Here is a 22,048-nt window from a genome sequence, read left to right as displayed (position 1 = left end):
GGATAAGGTTATCAGGCAACCTAGGAAGTCTCTCGCCGAACTGATCAATGGCACAGTCCAGCTTGAGCTTTCCTACCGTGAACGTGGCTGGCAAGTCTTCCCAAGTTCCCCAAAGGCTGGAAAGAGTGGGGACGTTGGGTCTGATTCCCTAAGCTGAGGGAGAGGCTCATCGTTCATGGCAGCTTGGATGGTGACCTCAGCTATCTTTGTTGTGAAGGGGAGTGGTGCTTCCTCCTCCGTAGCAAAGATTGTAAAGGGACTCTTAAATGCCTGGAGCTTGGTATTGGTACAATCCCAATCTTCCAGGCATCGTACCCATTCCCTTTGAGCCTGCTCTCTGCTGTATAAAACAGTCTCTTTAGGGATCTTGTCTTCCCTATTTAGAGCTGCCTCCGTCAATTTAGCATATCCCATGAAAGGTGGTTGCAGACCGGCGGGATAGAACTCGAAGTCCTCAATACGACGAGTTCCATAATCCGGGATAGAGATCATCCCATCCTTGAAGGGAGCAAAAGCTGCTACCCAAGGATTGCTCATAGAGAAGGCGGGAAGGGTATTGTAGTCAGGCAACAAGGCAACTCCGGCGCCTGCTACGGGTAGAACGGCTGGCGGAGCTTGGCTCAGCCCTGCCAGACGATTCTCCTGGTCCGTCAGACGGTCAGAAATATTCTGAATCGACTGGCCGGACTGAGTCAATGAGGTGGAGATCTGGGCGAACATCTGATCAAACCTGGTGTTCATCAGAGATCCGACCATGTCTCCCACCTGTTGCATGACCCCTGCCATGAACGCAACAGGATCGAAGGGACCAGCAGGACTGGCCCCGACAGGGGTCACCGGAGGAACTCCAGTAGAAGAAGAAGGTACTGGCTCGTCAGGAGCGCTGACCTTCTCCTTAGAGGATTTACCTCTAGACCCTTTTGAATGCAAAGAAGTCTTCGCTTTCCCTGCTCCGGGATGGTGAGCCGGAGACTTATGGGAAGAGGAAGAAGACGACGTCTTCTTAGACGACGTCCTCTCAAGGGTCTTCTGCTCTCTTTGTCCCTTTACCTTGGGGACTACTGAGGCAGTAGGCGTCCTAGCAGGGATCTCTGATCCCGTGAAGCCCTGGAAGGAAGTAGAGGAAGGGACAGGCGAAGAAGATCCAGAGGCGTCCAAGGGAAGCCCTTGGGCGCCCAACAAACCCACCTCAACCAATAACTCGCCTCCACCTACCGTCATTGGCTCAACATTGAGGTCCAGCGTCGCGACGTCCGCCGAGATGTCCTGGCCTCCTCCTTCCATGAGGGCCTGCTCCACCTGTTGTTGGATGGTAGAGATTGTCGGAGCTGCCGCGGCGGGGTCCACATATCCAGTCGACTTCCCGCCTGGGAAGATGCGGACAGCCATACTCTTGTCCAAGATATATGGCTGCCCCTTCGGCGCGTTCTTGCCGAAGCCACCTACCCAGGCCTTCAAGGTAGCCGACGCGGCGTCCTTGACAGCAGCAGCCTGAAAAAGAGGGTCATTGTAGTCCTTACAACGAAGCCCTAAGGATGAATCATTAACATTGGAGCTTAGAACTATAAAGAAATATGATGCAAATTTATGTGAGTATATACCAGGAAAGAAAGAAAAAGAAAAAAACCTCAACTCCGGTATATACTTACTCCGTCTGAAAACTGTTCCACCAGCTCGTAGCAGATGGAGCAGGCTTCGTGGTGCCAGACGATCAGGTCCTTATGGCGGACGGCACAGGGAGCGTGGGACCTGCAGACCTCATGCCCACAGGGGTCCTGGAGGACGGCGTTGCAACCGGCCTCCTGACAGTTGGTAGCCTGTAAGTGGATAGATACATAAGTATCAACGTTATACACTAACAGAACCACTTATGCTGCTCCGCTGCATGCCGGAGAAGCGAAAAATTTTTGGGCATAATCCTCCCCTGTAATCCGTGTGGGAGAGTCCATGGGACCTGGTAAATTGGTTGAAATCCCCGGTGTACGCCGGAGAGGGAAATTTAGATAAACCAGATACCTTTCATACACCTATAGCTGAGTTTCAAGGAGGAGTACGACACGCCGGAGAACGAGAGAGGATTACTCATAATTAAAACTAAATAAATTAAATTAAATAGTTTGGAGCGTGTAGCTCCGTCGTAAAACCCCTCCGCCAACCGCCGGAGTGCTCGGATAGCAAGCGGGCGCTCCGTCAGCAGATGAAGGGGACTATGATACATAACGGGGAAAGCATGTAGGACCGACCAATCCCGCTTTTCCTTAAAAAGCTGGCGGAGAACCCTTTCGCCAACCGGCGGGGCGTTCGGATAGTAAGCGGGCGCTCCGTCAGCGGACGAAGGGGACTATGATTCCTAACGGGGAAAGGGAATCGTACAAAAGGAATGCCGGAGAAGGACTGATGCGGGTAGAGGGGGTGGCCAACCCCCCCCTGATCACACCGGAACTCCCCCGAAGCTCACAGAGAACATGGACGGTCGAGTAGTACCCCTTACAGTCCATAACTCCTGTGACCCCCTTAAAGGGGGGGGGAGGAAGGGAGTGGTGCTCGGATGGTTGCTATAGCGACCGTGAACGAGCGAGGACAGACCCCCCCCTCCGTGAGGGAGGAGGGGGAGGGGACTGGGACTAGGGCGACCAGTGGCTCGACGCGAACGCAGGTGGACCATGAGGTGATGATGCAACAAAACCTAACGTAGGTCGAGCTGAACACGTGAGCGCGAGTGGACCAAAAGGCGATAATGCAACAAAACTAGCCTAGGCCAAACTGATCGCCCGTAACATGCAACCCCTAATAATGATAATAATAATTACATCGTAATAAATAATTAGTACATCGTAATAAAGAGAGAAAGGAAATCACGAGTGAAAGAGAAAGGGAACGTCCAGGAGAAGTAGGCTAATTCCCCTAAGGAAACAAGCCGACTACTCAGGAGCTGGCCTTAGCCGACTCTGGACTAGAAGAGACATAATAAATAGTAATCACTCAGAAGTCTAGACACCTAGACAAAGGGACATGCATGCATGAACACTAATCTAAGGCATAGGCAATGAATTTCCGAATAATACGATGTAAAGCAATAAATACTTGGGAACTTGTGTATCACGTGAAAGAACCCACATATAAAGGTAAAAACACACTGGAAAGATACCACGGTATGGAGGACCGAGGAACCTAACCGAACACGAGGCGAGCCGGCGAGGCCGCCATGCGCCAGACCAAGAGACTATTATCGAACCTAAAAAACGGTAAATATAGCTCCTGGCTGACAAAAGACTAGTGTAAAACCTTTCGGGGTACTTAACTTAGCTGCGGCGATAGCTGCAAGTTCCAAGGTAAGTATTAATCCAAAGGAAAAAAGCACAAAAACACAGAGGAAAAAATGGTGTGTGTTTCCAAAGGACTAACGAAAAAGGATGACCACCAGAGGCGCTGCAGTCGGCGTGGTACATAGCATAGTAGTAGTAGTTGCTGACTCCGACTGTGTATCAGCTCTCTCAGGAGGGGGATTTTGATGAAGGAGAATTCTAAATGACAAGAGGTTCGTGGTAGTGGTCTCACTCGCCCCAGCTACATACCGACACTTTTATTTAGGGTGAGCGAGTCAGTTACTCTGACATCCTCCTGATTTTATTTTTTCTCTGGTATAATGTTAGTATCATTTACCTAGAAATAATGAACTTAAGGATTATTTCACGAAGCGACACGAACTGAGCCCAGAAATATGTGTTGAGAAAACATCAAAACAAAATTATTTTTGGACTTTCAAGAATCCTGAGAGAATCGAGAAATCTTGAGTGAGTTATCCTTATATCATTATAACCCGTTTTCTTTATGATGCTACCACAAGAGAGAATGGGTTTATTGGGTGACAATTTTTTTTTTTTTTAATTTTTGACAAATTTTGTTACTAGTATTTTTACAATTTGTTGTTCATAGTGCTTATATCATATAAGCATAAAAAATTGTCCATGAACCAATCAAAATATTGTTTTTAGCAAAAATGCTTCAAGATATGTTTATTTACACATAAAACAATCCAAAACAGTGTACTATAACACTTAATCCTATCCAGAATATGTATATGTCATACAGATGATTTTTATAAGTTTTTGTTTTTACAATTTGTGGTTCACAGTGCCATCCATACAAGTGATGAACAAACTTGTCAATAAACCAATGAAAAAAAAAATTATTTTTTTTGCATTAACACTTCAGAATGTTTATATTTTGAAATATAGAGTACGAATTGGAAACAGTTAATTAAAAAAATTTGATAATCCATTGAAATTTGGTGGTTGCCGCTTCCTTAACCTAGCAAGGGAAGCGGCTGACTGATGGCTTCCTCCTTGGAGTGGTACTGGGTTCTGAGGGAATTACCAACTTGAGCCTCTCATTGTCAAGGAGTCACCCCCCCCCTCCCAATGATGGCGGGGCAATTGAGTGCATATTGCCATGGGATTATCAGAGAAGTAGTACACCTTAACGCTTCTCAGTCCTATAGGGTGCCTTCCAGGCACACTAGGGTACTCGCCCCTTTTCTGGATGTACCTCCTTCCTTAATGAGTGTCCAGATGTGAAATGTGATGGTTTGTGTCCTCCTAGGAACAAATACCAAATTTGTAGTAATTTTTATTGATTAGTGTTTTCTTTACAACCTTTTCTCTCGGTTTAAACTGATTTTGTTCAATTTTTTAAATGAACAAATAAAACTGCAAGTTTAATTTAACCATTTATGTTTTACTTCCCAAGAGTGGATTTGTATGGCCAAAGATACACTGCCATCAATGCTGTTAAGACATCTCTAGAAGTAAAATGAGGATGAATGGTCATTTAATGTGAAAATTATTAACAAGAATTAAATATGTAGCTTACATGACTAGAGTCAAATGTGTTATGCAAGGCCTGTGCTTCTCACAAGATCCAGACAAAGAAAGAAAACCCAGAAAAATCTCAAACATTTTAGCAGCAATAGTTTGTCATGAGAGAACCTTGGGTAGTTCAAAAATAAGGTCAATGGGGAACATCTTAACTGATAGAAAATGCAGCTTCAGACAAAATCAGAATAGGATTAAACCACTTGAGATGACTAGGATATTTAGTGTTATTGACAGTGTTGTGAGACAGCATCTATTTAGTCAGTCCCAGTTTCACCCTGTACACATTAGGGGCTGAGTGTTTCATATATTGATTATAATTACTGTTGGAGATATTGTAACATCTCCATCAACTGTTATTAACTCCATTTTGTGTGATTCAGTAGATAGTATCAAAGATTCTTGGTAGTATCACTTAGTCCCAGGCTGTACTGCTCTTGTGCACTTTTGAATTAATTTCCTTTGGTCTCTTTATTGCCACCTATCCAACTTTAATTTTGCATTTCTTCAATTTCTACCCGTCATTTAATTAGGTATCTATTTTGGTAAGCCCTATTAGGCTGTAAACTAGAACTGGTTAGTAGTTCTGTATTTAATTTTACTGTTTGTTAATCGTGTGCTAATATAACCGTTACTTTTTGGCTATTGATTGTAGTAAGATACAAATTTACTAGTATAGTCTCGCATTATTGCTGTTGTTAAAGCCCTAAATATATGAATAATTTTTTGGTGCTTTCAGGAACTTAAAGCATGTTTTGAAAGTCAAAACATAGAGTTACTTCAGACAACAATAGCGAAGATGAATCCTGAGGATGCGGCTTATCATATGAAACGTTGTGTGGACTCTGGATTATGGGTTCCTGAAGCAAAGAATGCAGAATAGTTGTTATTATAAACTGTCATCTTTGACCCTCTATGATTAAGCAACCAAAAGCCTGATAGTACTACAAGACTAGTCAAGCGTAATGGACTTTGAGCTCATTTTTATTACGTTCATCGTTAGCAAGACGTATACTGTACTTTTGACCAAGGTTTAGTTTTTAATTATTTTACTTAATGTTGATTGTCTCTAGCACAGAATGTTGGACAGTTTTTGAGCAGGTTCGTAAATGAAATAGCTCCTGATATTTTCATTATAAAATTAACTTGGGTCTACATCTGCAATTCATTCAGTTTTGGTATTATCTTACTTGCATTTTTATAGATATATGTACTTCCAGGCTATTTATATGTGTGATGCTTTTCCTGAAAGATTAACAGAACATAAGTAGCATACAATTAACATAGTAATTTTCTTTGCTCAGTATTTTGTTACACAACTTAAATATTTATACCTTAGATTTTTATTGCAAGGTTTAAGATGGTTATAACCGTTATCCCAACTGTCTTCACATTTTTCTTATACCTTGAATTATTCATTCCATGTCTCTTTCTAAATTTTCTTTTTTTTTATTTACAGTTTGTCTTAACTTAGTATTCATTATTATTTTACATTTCCTGATTTAGTAATTTAATTAATTACAATTTTTGTCTACTAAACACTTTATACAATACATAATTATAGTTTGTAGTCACATCATTGTTGTTACCTCAGGGTTCACCCTCAAAATGTTGACATCATTTTTAATTTTAAATTTAAGTATGTGAATTTAAATTTCAGTGTGTGAATTTAAAAATTTTTATGCTTTTATCTTCATAATGTTACCAATATATTTTATCTGGATAGAACAGCCAAAGGTTTTGTTAAACATTATTTTTGAAGTTCTGAACCTTTTGCATTATTTAATAGTGATTAACCTGTCTTTTAGTTAATTATTTTGTCAGCAACCATTATCATAATTGACAGTTTTTGGAGTAGTTCCTCACAATGTGGTGTATGCTCACTTGCCTTACCTTTTTTGTCGTCATGCATGTGGAGACCATTAGGTGTGAACTATCTGTATATATATATAGCTATACATAAAAAAAATTTCATTTTTTTTTTTTATTCCTCAGTTGATATTTCATTGTGCCTCATGAAATATCTGATGTTGTGCAGATGATTTACTATTAGCCATACTGCATTTACATAAAGCGTATACCTTTTCATACTCATCTCATTCTAAGACGTAGCTAATTTATCTGAACTTTTCTCATCCTCTTTCTTTATGCATATTGAAATGTTTTGTCTTATGCTTTCAAAGTTTTTATTCCATGCAGTGAGTAAATATAAGTACTGGTACCTTCTTTAGCCTGTTTACATTTTTCCCATGTCGTATCTGTATGAAGTACAGTTGTTTTACATTATTGCCTTCTTGTGAAGATATAATTTTTACTAATAGTCACCAAGTAAGAGTAATTTTTTTTTGCCAGTTTATCCAGTCATGATCATGTTTCACTTCAAATTTTAACATTAAACATTTGATTGCCTTATGTTTCCCATGTCATTATACTATAGTGAAAAAATTAAGTTGATAAATTTTCCTTTTGTGCACTCTATATATGCTGTTACATGCAGAGAAGTCACAAGCACAGAAAGGCTAGCAGTGAGTGGAGAATATTTACTGGCAAGAAACTTCTTTTCCTTGTGGTGCTCTGGGTTCAACAGAATTGCCCATGGCCACTTGCCACCTGGTGCCTTGTCATTGATTGCTGATAAATAAATTCTTCAGGTATTGAAAGGGGGTCTCCACATCTCCCATTATGAATAAATTGTACACTTATTTAAACACTTGCCAAGTTCTGAATACTTGTGTCTTTTCTTCCTTCAGAACTCATGAGGTCATGCACTTTAATTAGGAACTGGAGCTCAAGCATTAGTCAATACATTCTATTATGTATTACACCAAGGATATAAAATTATAATTAGTTTCACAGTTGAAAATAATTTATAAAAAAAATGGCAGAATTTGATGGACATCACATTGCTGATCACTATAATATATAATGGTTGATTACTATGAGATTCAGGACCTCTGTAACACGGTTTTTTCGCAATAACTTTTTATCTATGCATTTCATAAATATAACGCTTATTCAGAATACATATTATATCAACACATAAATTTTGAGTGTATTCTGCACTACGTAGGTTGAATAAATTTGGTACTTATAATGTAAAAGTGACCTTTTTTGAAGACGGGCCAACTTACTCAGAGAAAAGGTTTCGAACGCACTCGTTATGTAACTTATGACATCATTTCTTTCCTCTTTCTCGATGGATGATTGGCTATACGTAACGAAGGCTAAACCTCTGGCAACAATGACATACAAATTTAAATACAAGCAAAGCAGTACACCTTTATGAACTCTGGAACCTCCCCACTGATAATTGTCATAATGAACAAACCAACAAAATATGTTAATAAATACAAAAACACTTTGATTATTAGTCTAACTCCCAAAATAAGTTTCCAAAGAAATTACAGTCTACTTTATAGGTCACAATCAGATTGACAAGATGTAGGGAATAGTTGGTAATTACCAAAAACATAGTAGACAAGCTTGATTTGATAACTGCTATATCCAATGTCAAGCAATTTTTATTTATTGGCTACTACCTATTTACTGAAAAAAAATAGCCGGTACCGTATATTGGCTTTAAACCTTCACCAATAATTATCATCAGAATGGTGACTTCATGAGGCTCCACCCACTTTCGCCTCTTTATAATTCAGGATAACACTGAAGGCTACCATGGGCATTGTTGGATTAGAAAATTTAACTTCTGGCTATAAAAACTAATTTCTCGAGTAGTTGTAAGAAGTGCTAAATGATCCTCAAGGATCCAGCAGTTGGTCTAAACGTTTAATTCATGTATATTACTGCTATACTGTTGCGGCACTACTGTTACAGTAGTAGTACTACGCTAGCACTGATACCCCACCCACACCTATGTATCGTTCCGACATTCATAAAGTCTTTGGGTTTCAGAGCCGATGGCATTTCTGTCTGGTGGATGGGCGGGGCAACATTTAGTCAAAAAGTGTTTGTTTACCTTGCTTACGTAATGAATGTTTTTCGACTCTTGGCTCTTAATCATTGGCCATGGCGTCGGCTAGTTCATTTTTACTCTATAAAAATCAAAACTATCGGGTTTAGGTTTTTGATAGTGCTGACAAAATTTGTGTGTGGTTGTAAAATATACATATGTCAACTTTCAACTACATCCGATGCCTTGACAAGGAGCAAAGTCCAAAAAACCGTGTTACAGAGACCCTGAATCTCATAGTAGTAAATACCTTACAAATGTAGACAGAATTACTTTTTAATTACTTTGATAATAACAACACACAACAAATAATGAAAATAATTTCATATTCAGCAGTAGTCACAAGTGATAGGTAAATAATAAATAGGAAAGAAAAACACACACAAAGTACATGGATGACAAATAGGTAAAATACAGTTGAGAGAAAAAACATCAGTAATCAATAACTGAAAATTAACCAAGTCCAGAGCAGAACAGAATAAACACTGTTCTACACCCTCAAGAATAACATGATATAATCCAGGAGTGGATGTAGTATACTACTAATTTTCAAGAAAAATTATTCTCTAGTACAGTCTACTCATTCAGTAAGGAGTCAACAATGTGGTAATTATAAGCTGAATTTGTAAACTGTTTTAAGGAAACATTGATTAAGAATGAATCACTGCAACACATCCGCACACAGCAAGACTGGAAAACATCTACCATGAGCGACTGTGGAATGACTAAACAAAAACAAGTATGAATTGTTACTCACTGCACTCTAAAGGATTGTACCCTGAAAATTCTCTTCCTTCTAGAGTAACAAACAATTATGACTAACATTTGAGGAACATGTATCACAGCTCCATAAACAGTGAATTACCACCTAAAGGCAAACAACTACCACCTGGCCACAAGTCTTTTGTTGATTTTTTGCTCAAAATAAAACTATATGTACTGTAATTTCAATCTGACTCAGAGAAGGGGTTGGCTTTTGTTTTGTTACTTTGATTTCTTCTGTTGCACTGTTAATAAATTCTACGGTAATTTAACTGCTCTATGGGAATCTATCTGAGTTTGTCTAGATTAGTTCAGAAGGGTCAAGGCATGCAACATGAACACAAACACTACCTTACCTTAAAAACAGTACAAAATTCACAAACCAAGGTCGATGCATTATGATAAATTATGGTGATAAACGCATTTGGGAAGGAAATTATAGGCATGTTATACGCGATTCGACATGAACAATGAAACACTGAGATTTTAGAACGAGAAGTAATAATAATACAGTCACATTTTGACAGCCCACCTACCAGGATACATGGGAATCTACTGATGTCGTGCCCACCTCCCAGGAAAAAGAATTCTCTCATAGTTAAAAACCATAGAAACACATGGGAATCTCCTTATGTTCCACCCACCTCACCAGAAAAAGAAATCTCTCATAGTTAAAACTGAAAGTGAACCAACAAAGTCTGCACATAGCTATGCACAAACCCTCTATTTCATTTTTGTATAGTTTCAAGAACATAGTTTGTTTGTCATTGTCAATGTGATTTATATATATATCTTCAAGAACATATGTAAATGTGTGTGTATATATATAATATATATATATATATATATATATATATATATATATATATATATATATATATATATATATATATATATATATATATATATATATATATATATATATATATATATATATATATATATATATATATATATATATATATATATATATATTATATATATATATATATATATATATATATATATATATATTATATAAGTCATATCACATTTCCGTGATTCATATACATATATCGAGCTACAATGTCCTTTAATATCTAATTCGCTCTACCTCGGAATTAATATATTTTCATATATGCTTAACCGAAGGGGAATTTTTTCTCGATAATAGATTTGCCTGGACCAGGGCGCGAACCTATGGATCCTTTCAAACCCAGGAACGTCAGTGAAGCTTTTCCTACCTCTCGCGGTGGTGTAGTAGGAAAAGCTTCACTGACGTTCCTGGGTTTGAAAGGATCCATAGGTTCGCGCCCTGGTCCAGGCAAATCTATTATCGAGAAAAAATTCCCCTTCGGTTAAGCATATATGAAAATATATTAATTCCGAGGTAGAGCGAATTAGATATTAAATATTATATATATATATATATTAATATATATATATATATATATATATATATATATATATAATTATTATTAGATATATAATATCTATATATATATATATATATATATTTATATATATATATATATATAATATCTATAAATATATTATATATAATATATATATATATATATATTATATATATATATATATATATAGATATATATATATATATAACATACGTTATACTATATATTAATATATTTTATATCTATATATATATATATATATTATATATACATATGTTATATATATATATATATTATATATATATATATATATATATTTATATATTTATATATATTTATATATATTTATATATATATTTATATCATATATATATATATATATATATATATATATATATTTATTTTATATTATTATATATATATATATATATATATATATATATTATATATCATTATTTATATTACATGTATATATATATTTCTAAGGTAAAATATTGCTGTAATTACCAGAGAAAAACTAAAATAGTAATGCCAGAGTAAAACTGGCTCGCTCACCTTTAATAAAGGTGTCGGTATGGTATCTGGGGTGAGTGGAAACCACTACCAGAGGTCCCTTGCCATTTAGACTCTCCCTTCCTCAATATCCCTCATCTACAGAGGAGCCGATCCAAGGCCCTGCTACCCGCTACTACTACAACTAGCGCCTTTGTTTTCATTCCTGTAGATAGTACCCAAGCTGGGCCAAATAGGGTGTGGAAGAAAAAGTGGGGTGGGATTTCACTGGGCGACACAGGTCCTTGCCCAGAAATAGATTTTTCCTTCATCAAAATCCCTTTTCTGGGCTCAGCCTGTGTCGCTCCGTGAAATAGTGCCAGAGAATTGGCCCCACCAGCTTGGAAGAAAAGTGTAGATAACCAATAATTACAGGTAAATTAAAACTTGATTAGAGTTAAATACTATAATGTAGGTAAGTAATTATTACAATAAACAATAAAACATCAAGCAATTGAAAGTTTCAATGATCCTTAAAACTAACTTATCTACACAGACGGGTTAGATAACCCATAATGGTTCAAATAACACACACCAGCCAACAAAATTACCACATAGGGAAAATAGACCCAGATACAAATAGATACAGTACAAATCATCAATATATAGAGAAAGTGCCATTCAAGGTAAAATATGAACCCGGTAATGACCGAGCTACGGCAAGAATGCTAGCGAGGCAGGTAGGAGAGAGAGAGATGTAAGAGAGACATAGGCTACATAACTACTTATTACTGATTATGCAGTGTCAGGGGAAACTGTGTTTCCGGCTGCCACTGCTGGGAATTTAAGGGCCTCTAAAGACTTCAAGTAGTGGCGTTTAAATACTGTCTGAGATTTCTAGCCTGTGTACTTCTTAAGATCGTCAAAATTCATATGTTGAAAATAATTAATCGAGGTGGCTACTGCTCTAACATCATGTGCCCTTGGAAAAGATTCTGGGTTAGCTTGTTTTATAAAGTACAAAATTTGTTGTCTAATCCCTTAGGGAAATAGTGCCACCTATTTCCCTAATGAACAAGGGGCTTGAAGATATCAGGGCAGTCCTGCTTAAATATGCTCTTAGGGAATTACTGGACATAGGGATGGGTCCTGAGGAAGTGGGACAATCTTCCATGGAGCCCATCTATCTTGTGTGATATGATCTGATTCCCTAGATAGGGCCGACAGTTCAGAAATTTTGGCACCTGAGGCTAAACTTATTAGGAATAACGTTTTCCTTAAGAGGGTTATATAATTACATGAGTCATTATTAGTGTCAGAAGCCAATTTAAGGACATTGTTTAAAAACCATGAGACCGTCCTGGGTCTCTCAGTTGGTCTAAGTCTTGCACAAGCTCTTGGAATGGATGAAAAGTACGAATCTGTTAGATCTATATTGAAACCAAATTGCAAGATCTTCTTAAGTGCTGATTTGGTAGTAGTAATTGTACTAGCTGCTAAACCTTTTTCGAACAAGGTTCTGAAAAAGGTTATGGCCGGATTCGTGGTCATGGTTTGTGCATTTGAGTCCTTTTAAAATATAGCTAGTTTCTTAGCTGCTGAGTCATATTGATGCAAGGTTGATTCCCGTTTGTCAGATTCTAAGAACCAGATGTTCTGAGGATCGATGTTGGCATCTTTCTGAGCTGCAAACTTCATGAAGTCCATAAAGTTAGGGCTTTCTGAATTCCTGAGGAAGCGGACACAGTCCGCGTTTTTACCAACTGCGTCAGTTTGTGATTGGGAATCCGTTGAGGCCGGAGTCTAATTCCAATAGTAGAGGGAACCAAATGCTCTTTGGCCAATTGGGGGCTACTAGTGCAATGTGACCCTTGAACGTCCTGAGCTTGTTCAGGACTTTCAGGAGTAGATTCACTGGCAGAAAGAGGTAAATTCTTTTCCATACATTCCAATCTATAGCCATAGCATCTGTGGCGTAAGCCAGAGGGTCCAGGTTGGGAGCCACATAACAAGGAAGTCTGTGGTTTGACTTTGTGGTAAAGAGATCCACCTGAGGCCCTGGTACCTGTTGACAGATCCATCTGAATGACTCCTTGTCCAACGTCCACTCCGATTCTAGCGGGACAGATCGTGATAGGGCGTCTGCCACCACGTTCCTCACTCCTGCTAGGTGAGTGGGTGACACGTGCCATTTGTTCCTGTCTGCTAAGGCAAATATGGCTATCATGACATGGTTCACGTGGCTCGATTTGGAGCCACCCCTGTTTATGCAGTGGACTACTACCGCACTGTCCAATACCAACTTGATATGAGACTTCTTGGCTGGTCGTAGCATTTTCAGGGTAAGAAACACTGCCATAGCTTCCAGTACATTGATATGTAGCTGGCAGAATGTTAGAGACCAGGTTCCCTGTACCTTTTTGTACTGTGAGTAACCGCCCCAGCTGCTTAGTGAGGCGTCTGTGTGGACCACTAGGGCCGGCGGAGGAAATTGCAAGGGTATTCTTGATTTCCGTCCAAGGGTGGAGCCTCTTGCGTAAGATCGCCGGAATGGGAGCCATCTTGTCCCAGGATCTTCGGTTTGCTTTCGAGCACCAAACCCTGTTTATATCCTTTAGTTTGGCTTTCAATAGAACGTCCGTCACTGATGCAAATTGGAGTGAACCTAGGATTCTTTCCTGGTTCCTCCGGGAAGTCTGTTTGTTTTTGAGAAATTGCCTTGTGGCCTTGGCTATTTCTCTTCTCTTTAATGGCGGAATTGATAGAGTATGAGAGTTTAAGTCCCATTGGATTCCTAGCCACTGGAAACGTGACTCCGGCGTTAGCCGGGACTTGGTTCTGTTTATCTGGAACCCTAAATGTTCCAGAAACTGAATTACCTTGACCGTCGCCTTGTGACATTCTTCGATACTTGTGGCCCATACGAGCTAATCGTCCAGATAGGCTACTAACTTATTCCCTGAGTTCTCAACTCCTGGACTACTGTTTCCGCCAACTTGGTGAATATTCTGGGCGCTATGTTGAGCCCGAATGGCATTACTCTGAAGGAGTAAGCCTTCTTTCCTAGTTTGAAGCCTAGGAATGGGCGGAAGTGTCTTGCTATTGGGACACGATAGTAGGCATCTGTAAGATCTATAGAGGTGATGACGGCCCCACGGGGAAGTAAGGTCCGCACCTGTGAAACGGTCAGCATTCAAAACTTATCGCAATGAATGATGAGTTCAGATGGGACTAGTCTAAAATTATTCTTAATTTGTTTGAGTCTTTCTTTGGCACACTGAACAAGCGCCCTTGAAACTTAAGTTTCTGACTCTTGATACTACCCTCTTTTGAAGAAGTTCTTGGGTATACTCTACCAATTCCGCTGTTGGTTTTTGGTAAAAGGTGTTGGATGGAGGAGGACCTTGAAGACAACTCCACCCCAGACCTTTGGTCACAATGCTCTGTGCCCAGTTGCTGAACCCCTACTGATGTCGGTAGAGGTACAGCCTCCCTCCTACCTTGGGATTCTCACTGATTTGCTGATAGATGGCCACCCCGGGCTCCCCGGAAGCCTTTGCCCCGGTTGGTGGCTCTTCCGGTGCCCCGGTGATGGGAAGGACCCCTAGCTCGGCTGCCTCTAGCGAACCTATTAAATGCTTGAAATGACTGTGATTCATAGGTCGCATTACAGGCCGAAGAGACTGCAAAGGAGGTCGAAGCCTGAGATTGTGCTGGCTGGGTTAAAAGCACAAACTGCTGTTGTGGCTGTGCTTTGAATGTCGACGGTTGTGGTACTTGGGATACCGGAACCGCCTGCATCAAAGTCTGTTGGGGAGCCTGGAAGGGCTGGAACTTCCTAGGTCTCTTCTTCGATTTGGGATTCGATCCAGTGGACTCTGATTTGCGTTTGGACATGAGTCCCCATCGAATTTTCAGGCTATTGTTAACCCTAGATGCTTCAAACAGAACCTCGTTCAAAGCGGAGGCGGGGAAGAGGTCCGTGCCCCATATGGATGAGGCGATCAGCTCGTTCAGTTCATGGCGGATAGTGGCTTCTGCCAGAACATGCTTCCGACAGTAACGCCGAGCTACCATGGAATCATACAAGTCACATTGCATTGTATGCAGTAGTGACTTGGCCATGATTTTAAATAGCGTCTCTTGTCCGTAGATAAGAGACGCTATCTCAGTCATAGTCAGCGAACTGAGGGACCTGCTGAGCCTCATCCTAGCGTCGTATTTAGCTTGAATCAGGGTTTCTGATAGTCTAGGTAACCTCTCGCTGAACAGCGTGTTACCGCAGTCCGGCTTGAGCTTGCCCACTGAGAAGGTGGCAGGAGCATCCAGTAGTACTCAGCTGATCCGGATCCGGGGAGCAGAAGGGAAGTCGGATCCATCTCCCGGAGCTGAGTCATAGGCTCGTCTTTCAGGACTGCCTGGACTGTTGCCTCTGTCACTTTGGAGATGAATGGCAATGGGGTGTCCTCGTTTACAGTGAAGATTGTAAACAGGCTCTTGATTGCAGTGACTTTTGTATTTACACATTCCCATTCATCTAGGTTTCGGCACCAAGCTTGTTGGGCTTGGTCCCGGGGGAGGATTTTTGTTTCCTTCGGGACTTTATCCTCCCTGCTAATGGCAGCATCCGTTAGACGGACATAGCCAATGAAAGGGGGCTGAAGTCCCTCAGGATAGAACTCGAAGTCCTCTAGCCTCCGAGTTCCACAACCCTCGATAGTCAGCATACCCTCTGCGAACGGAGCGTGTGCTGCTACCCTCCATGGGTTGTTTGGTTTAAATGGAGGGAGATTGGATGAGTCCGGCATCAGCAATGCATGAGTTGCTTGGCCAGACTGTGCCTGTCCTGCTGCCATACTGTCTCGGAGACCAGACATCATGTTTTCCTGGGCTACTATCCTCTCCGACAAGGATTGGATAGTTTGTCCCGATGCTTCCAGTGTGTTGGACAGCTGGGCAAACATTTCTTGGAACTTGGACTGGACCAAGTCCCCAACCATGTTGCCCATCCTCTGCATGATGCTGTCCGAGAATGCATCAGGGTCAAAGGAGGGAGGCTGAGCCTTCTCTTTAGGAACCTTGGTCCTCGACCCCTTTGGTGGGGGAGTGACCTTTGGCTTGACTGGCCCGGGGTTATGAGCCAATGGCATAGTAACAAGCTTGGTTTCTGACCTTTTTGGCAGGGACATTTGCTTAGACTTGTAGTCTGTTTTGCTTTTAACCTCTTCATGACCGAAAGCTTGTTTGGAGGTACCTGGGTACCACCATTCAAGTCTACTACACCGCACCGGGTTCCTAAAGGTGGTACGCGTCTACCACCAAAACTTTTCTTTTCAGATAGGGACTTCCAATCATTCTGTAATTTCGGTTTGAAGAGTTTAGACCAAAATAAACAGTATGACACGATGCCAGACGTATGATGAACCCCAAAAAATATTGTTACTGCTTATTTATCTACATTCAGACTTTTGGATTTATACTGTGTATAGTTTATACATGCACTCGCACACACATGTACACACATATATATAGTCTCTCAATCATAGATAAAAAAAAAGAAATTGTATTTAGAAACTTAGAAACCCATTTTACATGGCAACACGCTCTCCTGTTTCCATGAGGCCAGTCACATGGTTGACGCGCATTCATTCTGGCTTCCGATGGCAGACATGCATCACTTAGTGAGACTCGAGGCTGTCTTCAATGATGGGTGGGTCACCATCACCCTTTTTGTACAGCCTGCTGGCTTGCCTTTTTGGCACTGGTTTGTAGACAGGTGGAATAATTTCCACTGTGAGTGCTACAACCCTATTTGTAGGTGCAGGCACTCAACAGAGTGCAACTGCATGAATCTCCTCTGGCAATGTCAGCTGGCGTAACTTTTTTCTAAAGTATTTCTAAAATCTAAAGCTACCCTAACACTGTCTTTTTACATTTTCCTTCTTCAAAAATCTTTCCACCGCTCCCCTAATCCAAAATACCTTACTACCTTCGACTATCCACTCCTCTTTCTATATAAAAAAAAAAGAAAAAAACTGAAAAAGAAAGGACTCGTGCCCGATTTTTTTTTTAGATATAGGCCTAGTCTAAAAACTGCATACACACGCAGAGACTCATATGTTTATATATGTATATGTGTGAATTTCAATGGAATGACTATGTCACACTCACGCAAGTTTACAAAAAATCATAAAACCAGATAAAAGCGTAAACATGTAATAACTTCTATCCAAGTATAAAACCAGTTGCATCATCATTTACTGTATTTATTTATTTATTCACTAATTACATTTTACAAATAAAAGATATGAACATCAGATAAATGAAGGTAAAAATAAAGCCTTATAGTAACTTTATATATAAAAAACCAAACCAGAGAAAAAGCGAAAAAGCTATTTTTTCTGAGGACAAGAAACTTGAAAAATTAGTTTAGATACCCGTAATAAACAACGATAAATTTTTCCCGTCTGAAGTTATATTTTTCCCATCTTATATACATAATTCTCCCAATCTAGTAAAAATCAAATAAACTTATGACCGAGAGGTATGGAAACAACCACCGATTTATCAACGGATGAAATGTTCGTTCCCGGGCCGAACATTTATATTTTTTATTATCTTTTGAATCTTCTTATTCTGTATACAAAATAAACTTGTAGACTTGTATAGATTTTATCACAAAGTAAAATATTACTAGGTTCAGAGTTCGGACCAAAAACGAAATTTTACTGAGAGAGAGAGAGAGTAGCCAAGCCTTGGCAGGATGTGGAACAAACAGGTAGTGGAGCAAACAAACACTCAAGCAGTGGACAGCTCATCACACTTACTCGCTACTTCCAGTCGTGATAAAATCATCTCTCAACGCTTTTACCGATAACACTTGTGTGAGCCAAGTCTTGACAAGGCATCAATGGATGTCTACGATTTCCATCTTCATCGTCTTCTTCATCCTCATCGTCATCTTCGTCTTCGTCCTCGTCCTCATCGTCTTCGTCCTCATCGTCTTCTTCACCTTCATCTCCTATCAAGTCCTGACTGGATGGGAAACACGGTCATCTGTCAACCCTATACCGATAACACTTGTGTGAGCCAAGTTTTGACAAGGCATCAATGGAAGTCTACGATTTCCATCCTCGTCGTCTCTTCATCCTCGTCGTCTCTTCATCCTCATCGTCATCTTCGTCTTCGTCCTCATCGTCTCCTTTGCCTTCATCTCTTATCTCGCCCTGACCGGATGCGAAAACACTGGCTATAGCAGATGACGTCATGGATGTAGGGGCATATATGACAAAGAGAGCGTATTTCATAGCATTCACTCCGAAGCAGCCGTGCATGGAAGACCTTTGCTTGATACCCTCCCTTACCCATCCAGGTAAAAGGAAGTAAAGTTTATCATATATATTTTATGAGAAGTCATGTGATATAAAAGTTCATTTCATCGTAACTTCATGTACAAACTTCACAATGATACTAATGTATATTTTCTTTCTTTTCAGGTAGCCAGGCATTTTCAACTTCATTCCTCAGACGCAGCCTTGCTTGGAAGACTTCTTCGATACACTAGAGGATAACATCCTAGTCTATATTACCCATCCAGGTAAAATGAAGTGACTTGATGTTTCATATATATTTTATGAGAAGTCATATCATATACAAGTTTCTTTCATCGTAACTTCACGTGAATTCTTCACAATGTTACCTAATGTATATTTTCTTTCTTTTCAGGTTGGTTTGCTCAAACGGGCCAAATGTCGTCTGATGAGAGTGACAATGAAGATTTTAGGCCGCAGTTCAGCGACTTTGAGGGTTCTACTGACGGAGGTGAGAGTGATGTGTCATTTGACGACTCGGATACCGATTATGTTCCTGAAGTGGTTAGTGATAGTGAAGAAGATTCAGGTACGAGTGAAACGATATCGGTGGAGAGTAATGTGTCATCTCCGTGTGGAGATGTTAGTTTTAGATTGTTATCAGACCCATTTAGTGATTCACGGCCTGGCGATCTCCCCATTTACGTGAGTGATTTTGAAGATGTGCATCCAGTAATTCTGCATCACCACGATCAACATCCAATGAATGCATTTGACTGTTTACAGTTATTCTTGGGAGTGGATGTAATTTCTTCATTGTGTGAATGGACAAATACACGCGCAGCCTATTTTTTCCGTGACAATCCCGAGAAAACTAAGAAAAATTTCATGGGCAAAAAATGGAATGATGTGACTGTGGAAGAAATGTACATTTTTTTTGCACTTCAGTTATTGATGGGAATCACGAAGTTGCCACGTATTTCAGATTACTGGAGTCAATCTTTGCTTTGCACTGGGCCACCTGTGTTTACAACTGTAATGAGCCGCAATAGGTTTTCCCAAATCTTGCGATTTCTGAGATTTTCTCATCCAGATAATGTTCAACCCAGCCAGCCAATGACCAGAATACAAACATTTTTTGACATGGTTCGAGAAAAAAGTATGAATGTTTTTTCACCAGGGGAAAATTTTGCAGTTGATGAGTCACTTCTTTTATATAAAGGCAGACTTCGTTTCCGCCAGTATATAAAGACAAAAAGGAAGCGTTTTGGACTCAAATTATTTGCCTTGTGTCCAAGTTCGAAAGAGGGAAGAGGCTACACATGGAATTTTTGTCTTTATACGCCTCAAATGTATGAAGATATATCTAGAGATGAGGATCTAGCACATCTAAGCAAGTCAGAGCGAGTCCCAGTATTCCTCATGAAATCTTTACTAAATAAAGGGAGGCATGTGGTACTGGATAACTGGTATTCTTCAATCAATTTAGCGGAATTTCTTTACAGCAAGAATACACTTACAACAGGAACGATTCGACCAAACAGAGGTGTACCCCAGTGTCTCAAAGACCTATCGCTCCAAGTAAATCAATCAGCCTTTGCAAGAAGAAAGGAATTTCTCGTTGTGAAATATTGCGACAGAAGTCCGGTTCACGTTATATCGACCAAGTACAGAGCAGGATTTGTGGAAAGGAACCGTTTTCTAAAGGGTGGAAGACGGCAGATGATAAAGATACCATTGCCCATTCAAAAGTATAATGAGCAAATGGGGTCTGTGGACTTGGTTGATCAAATGCTTGAGCCCACTGATCCCACCAGAAAATCTTATACTTGGTTCAAAAAACTCGGTCTACATCTCATGGTTAGGATGGTGCTGAATTCTTTTGTTATATTTTATAATTTGAACAACCATGAAAATAGATCAGAGTTTTCTGCATTCATCAAGATGGTGGTTCACGAAATCTTGAGTGAATACAGTTTGAAGTATGTTATTTTGGACGCAACCAAAAATGAACCTAAAGCGCCCAGGAGAAAGAGACGAAGAACGGCATCTGCACAACGTGGACCTGACCCTCAGCCTGGAACTTCCCATCAACGTGGACTTGGCCCTCAACCTGGAACTTCCCATCAACGTGGACTTGGGCCCTCAACCTGGAACTCTTCCAGTTCAAAACTATACTTTGACCCTCAACCTGGAACTTCCCGTCAATCTGTCGTCCACTGGCTTATGACAATCCCAAGAACTGAGGAAAAAAAACGCCCACAAAAGAAGTGCCGAATCTGCACACGAGAGGGTAAAGCGAAGTGGGTAAGGTTGCAATGTGCTGGTTGTGAAGAAAAGCCGGGATTGTGTTCCCCTGAACATTTCAATGTTTATCATGAACAATAATTGCATGTAAGTCTGTGTAACTCTTCCTTTGTGTGTGTATGAATATATAAAATATATATATATAAATATATATATATATATATATATATATATATATATAATATATATTAGATATACATACAGTCGGCGCAAAAAAAAAAACGAACGCCCACTACATTTGTAAACAAATCATAGCAATGATATAAAAAAAAGGAAAATAAAAGGGAATATTTTAGTTCACTTATATTTTTTTTTCAATACTTAGACATTTTCTCCATTATTTTTGAGTACGCTTTTAACCTTCTTGGCATTGAATGTGCTAAATCTTTGAAATATTGTGCATCCATGTCTTCAAACCAAAATTTACGGATGGCATCCTTCAATTTGGGGAGGGACGTTTTCTCATCTGCTAGTGCCTTCAGTTTCCGTTTTCATGTATGCCCAGCAATTTTCAATTGGGTTTAAATCTGGTGAATTGCCTGGCCAGTTCAATGTCTGAATATTAAATTCCTTAAGGTTTGTGACCTTGTGAAATCGGTGGCAAGGTGCTCCATCTTGCATAAATACACGCATGCCCAAAAGTTCCTTGTAAGGGACTAATTCATTTTCCAAGACATTTCATAAATCTCTCCATTCATTGTCGTGCTCTCTGGGAGAAAATATAATCCCCCACTACCCCCATATCCGCTGAAACATCCCCATACCCATCACATAAGCTGGATGTTTCACAGTCTTGACTGTATTTTGATGCATAGCGGTTAGATCCTTGGGGCCTCCTTACTTTTTTTGCCAGCGCTACGAATAATGTGGAAGTTAGATTCATCGCTAAAAACTACCCTTTCCAATCCTTTTCAGTCCACTTCAAATATTTTCTGCAAA

The 22,048-nt window shown here is 39.8% G+C and overlaps 2 protein-coding genes across 2 annotated transcripts in view; both read left to right on the top strand.

Annotated features, from left to right (window-relative positions):
- Window positions 1-7,100, top strand: part of LOC135216678 (hsp90 co-chaperone Cdc37-like) — a 377,671-nt gene extending 370,571 nt beyond the window's left edge. Inside the window, exon 7 of the mRNA XM_064252075.1 lies at window positions 5,614-7,100. Within this exon, the coding sequence (XP_064108145.1) occupies window positions 5,614-5,757 (144 nt within the window). The 3' untranslated portion in view covers window positions 5,758-7,100. The remainder of the gene's footprint in view (window positions 1-5,613) is intronic.
- Window positions 7,101-19,240: 12,140 nt separating this feature from the next.
- Window positions 19,241-21,190, top strand: LOC135216551 (piggyBac transposable element-derived protein 4-like). Its single transcript, XM_064251925.1, has one exon. The coding sequence runs from the start codon at window positions 19,241-19,243 to the stop codon at window positions 21,188-21,190; it is 1,950 nt and encodes a 649-aa protein (XP_064107995.1).
- The last annotated feature ends 858 nt before the right edge of the window (window positions 21,191-22,048 follow it).

This window comes from Macrobrachium nipponense, chromosome 6 (genome assembly GCF_015104395.2).
Source record: "Macrobrachium nipponense isolate FS-2020 chromosome 6, ASM1510439v2, whole genome shotgun sequence".
Classification (NCBI taxonomy): Eukaryota; Metazoa; Arthropoda; class Malacostraca; order Decapoda; family Palaemonidae; genus Macrobrachium; species Macrobrachium nipponense.
This window is presented reverse-complemented; position numbering and strand designations above follow the sequence as displayed.

Bases quoted from the DNA above. Each gene is read 5' to 3' on its own strand.
- LOC135216551 (XM_064251925.1), top strand. From the start codon at position 19,241: ATGTCGTCTGATGAGAGTGACAATGAAGATTTTAGGCCGCAGTTCAGC.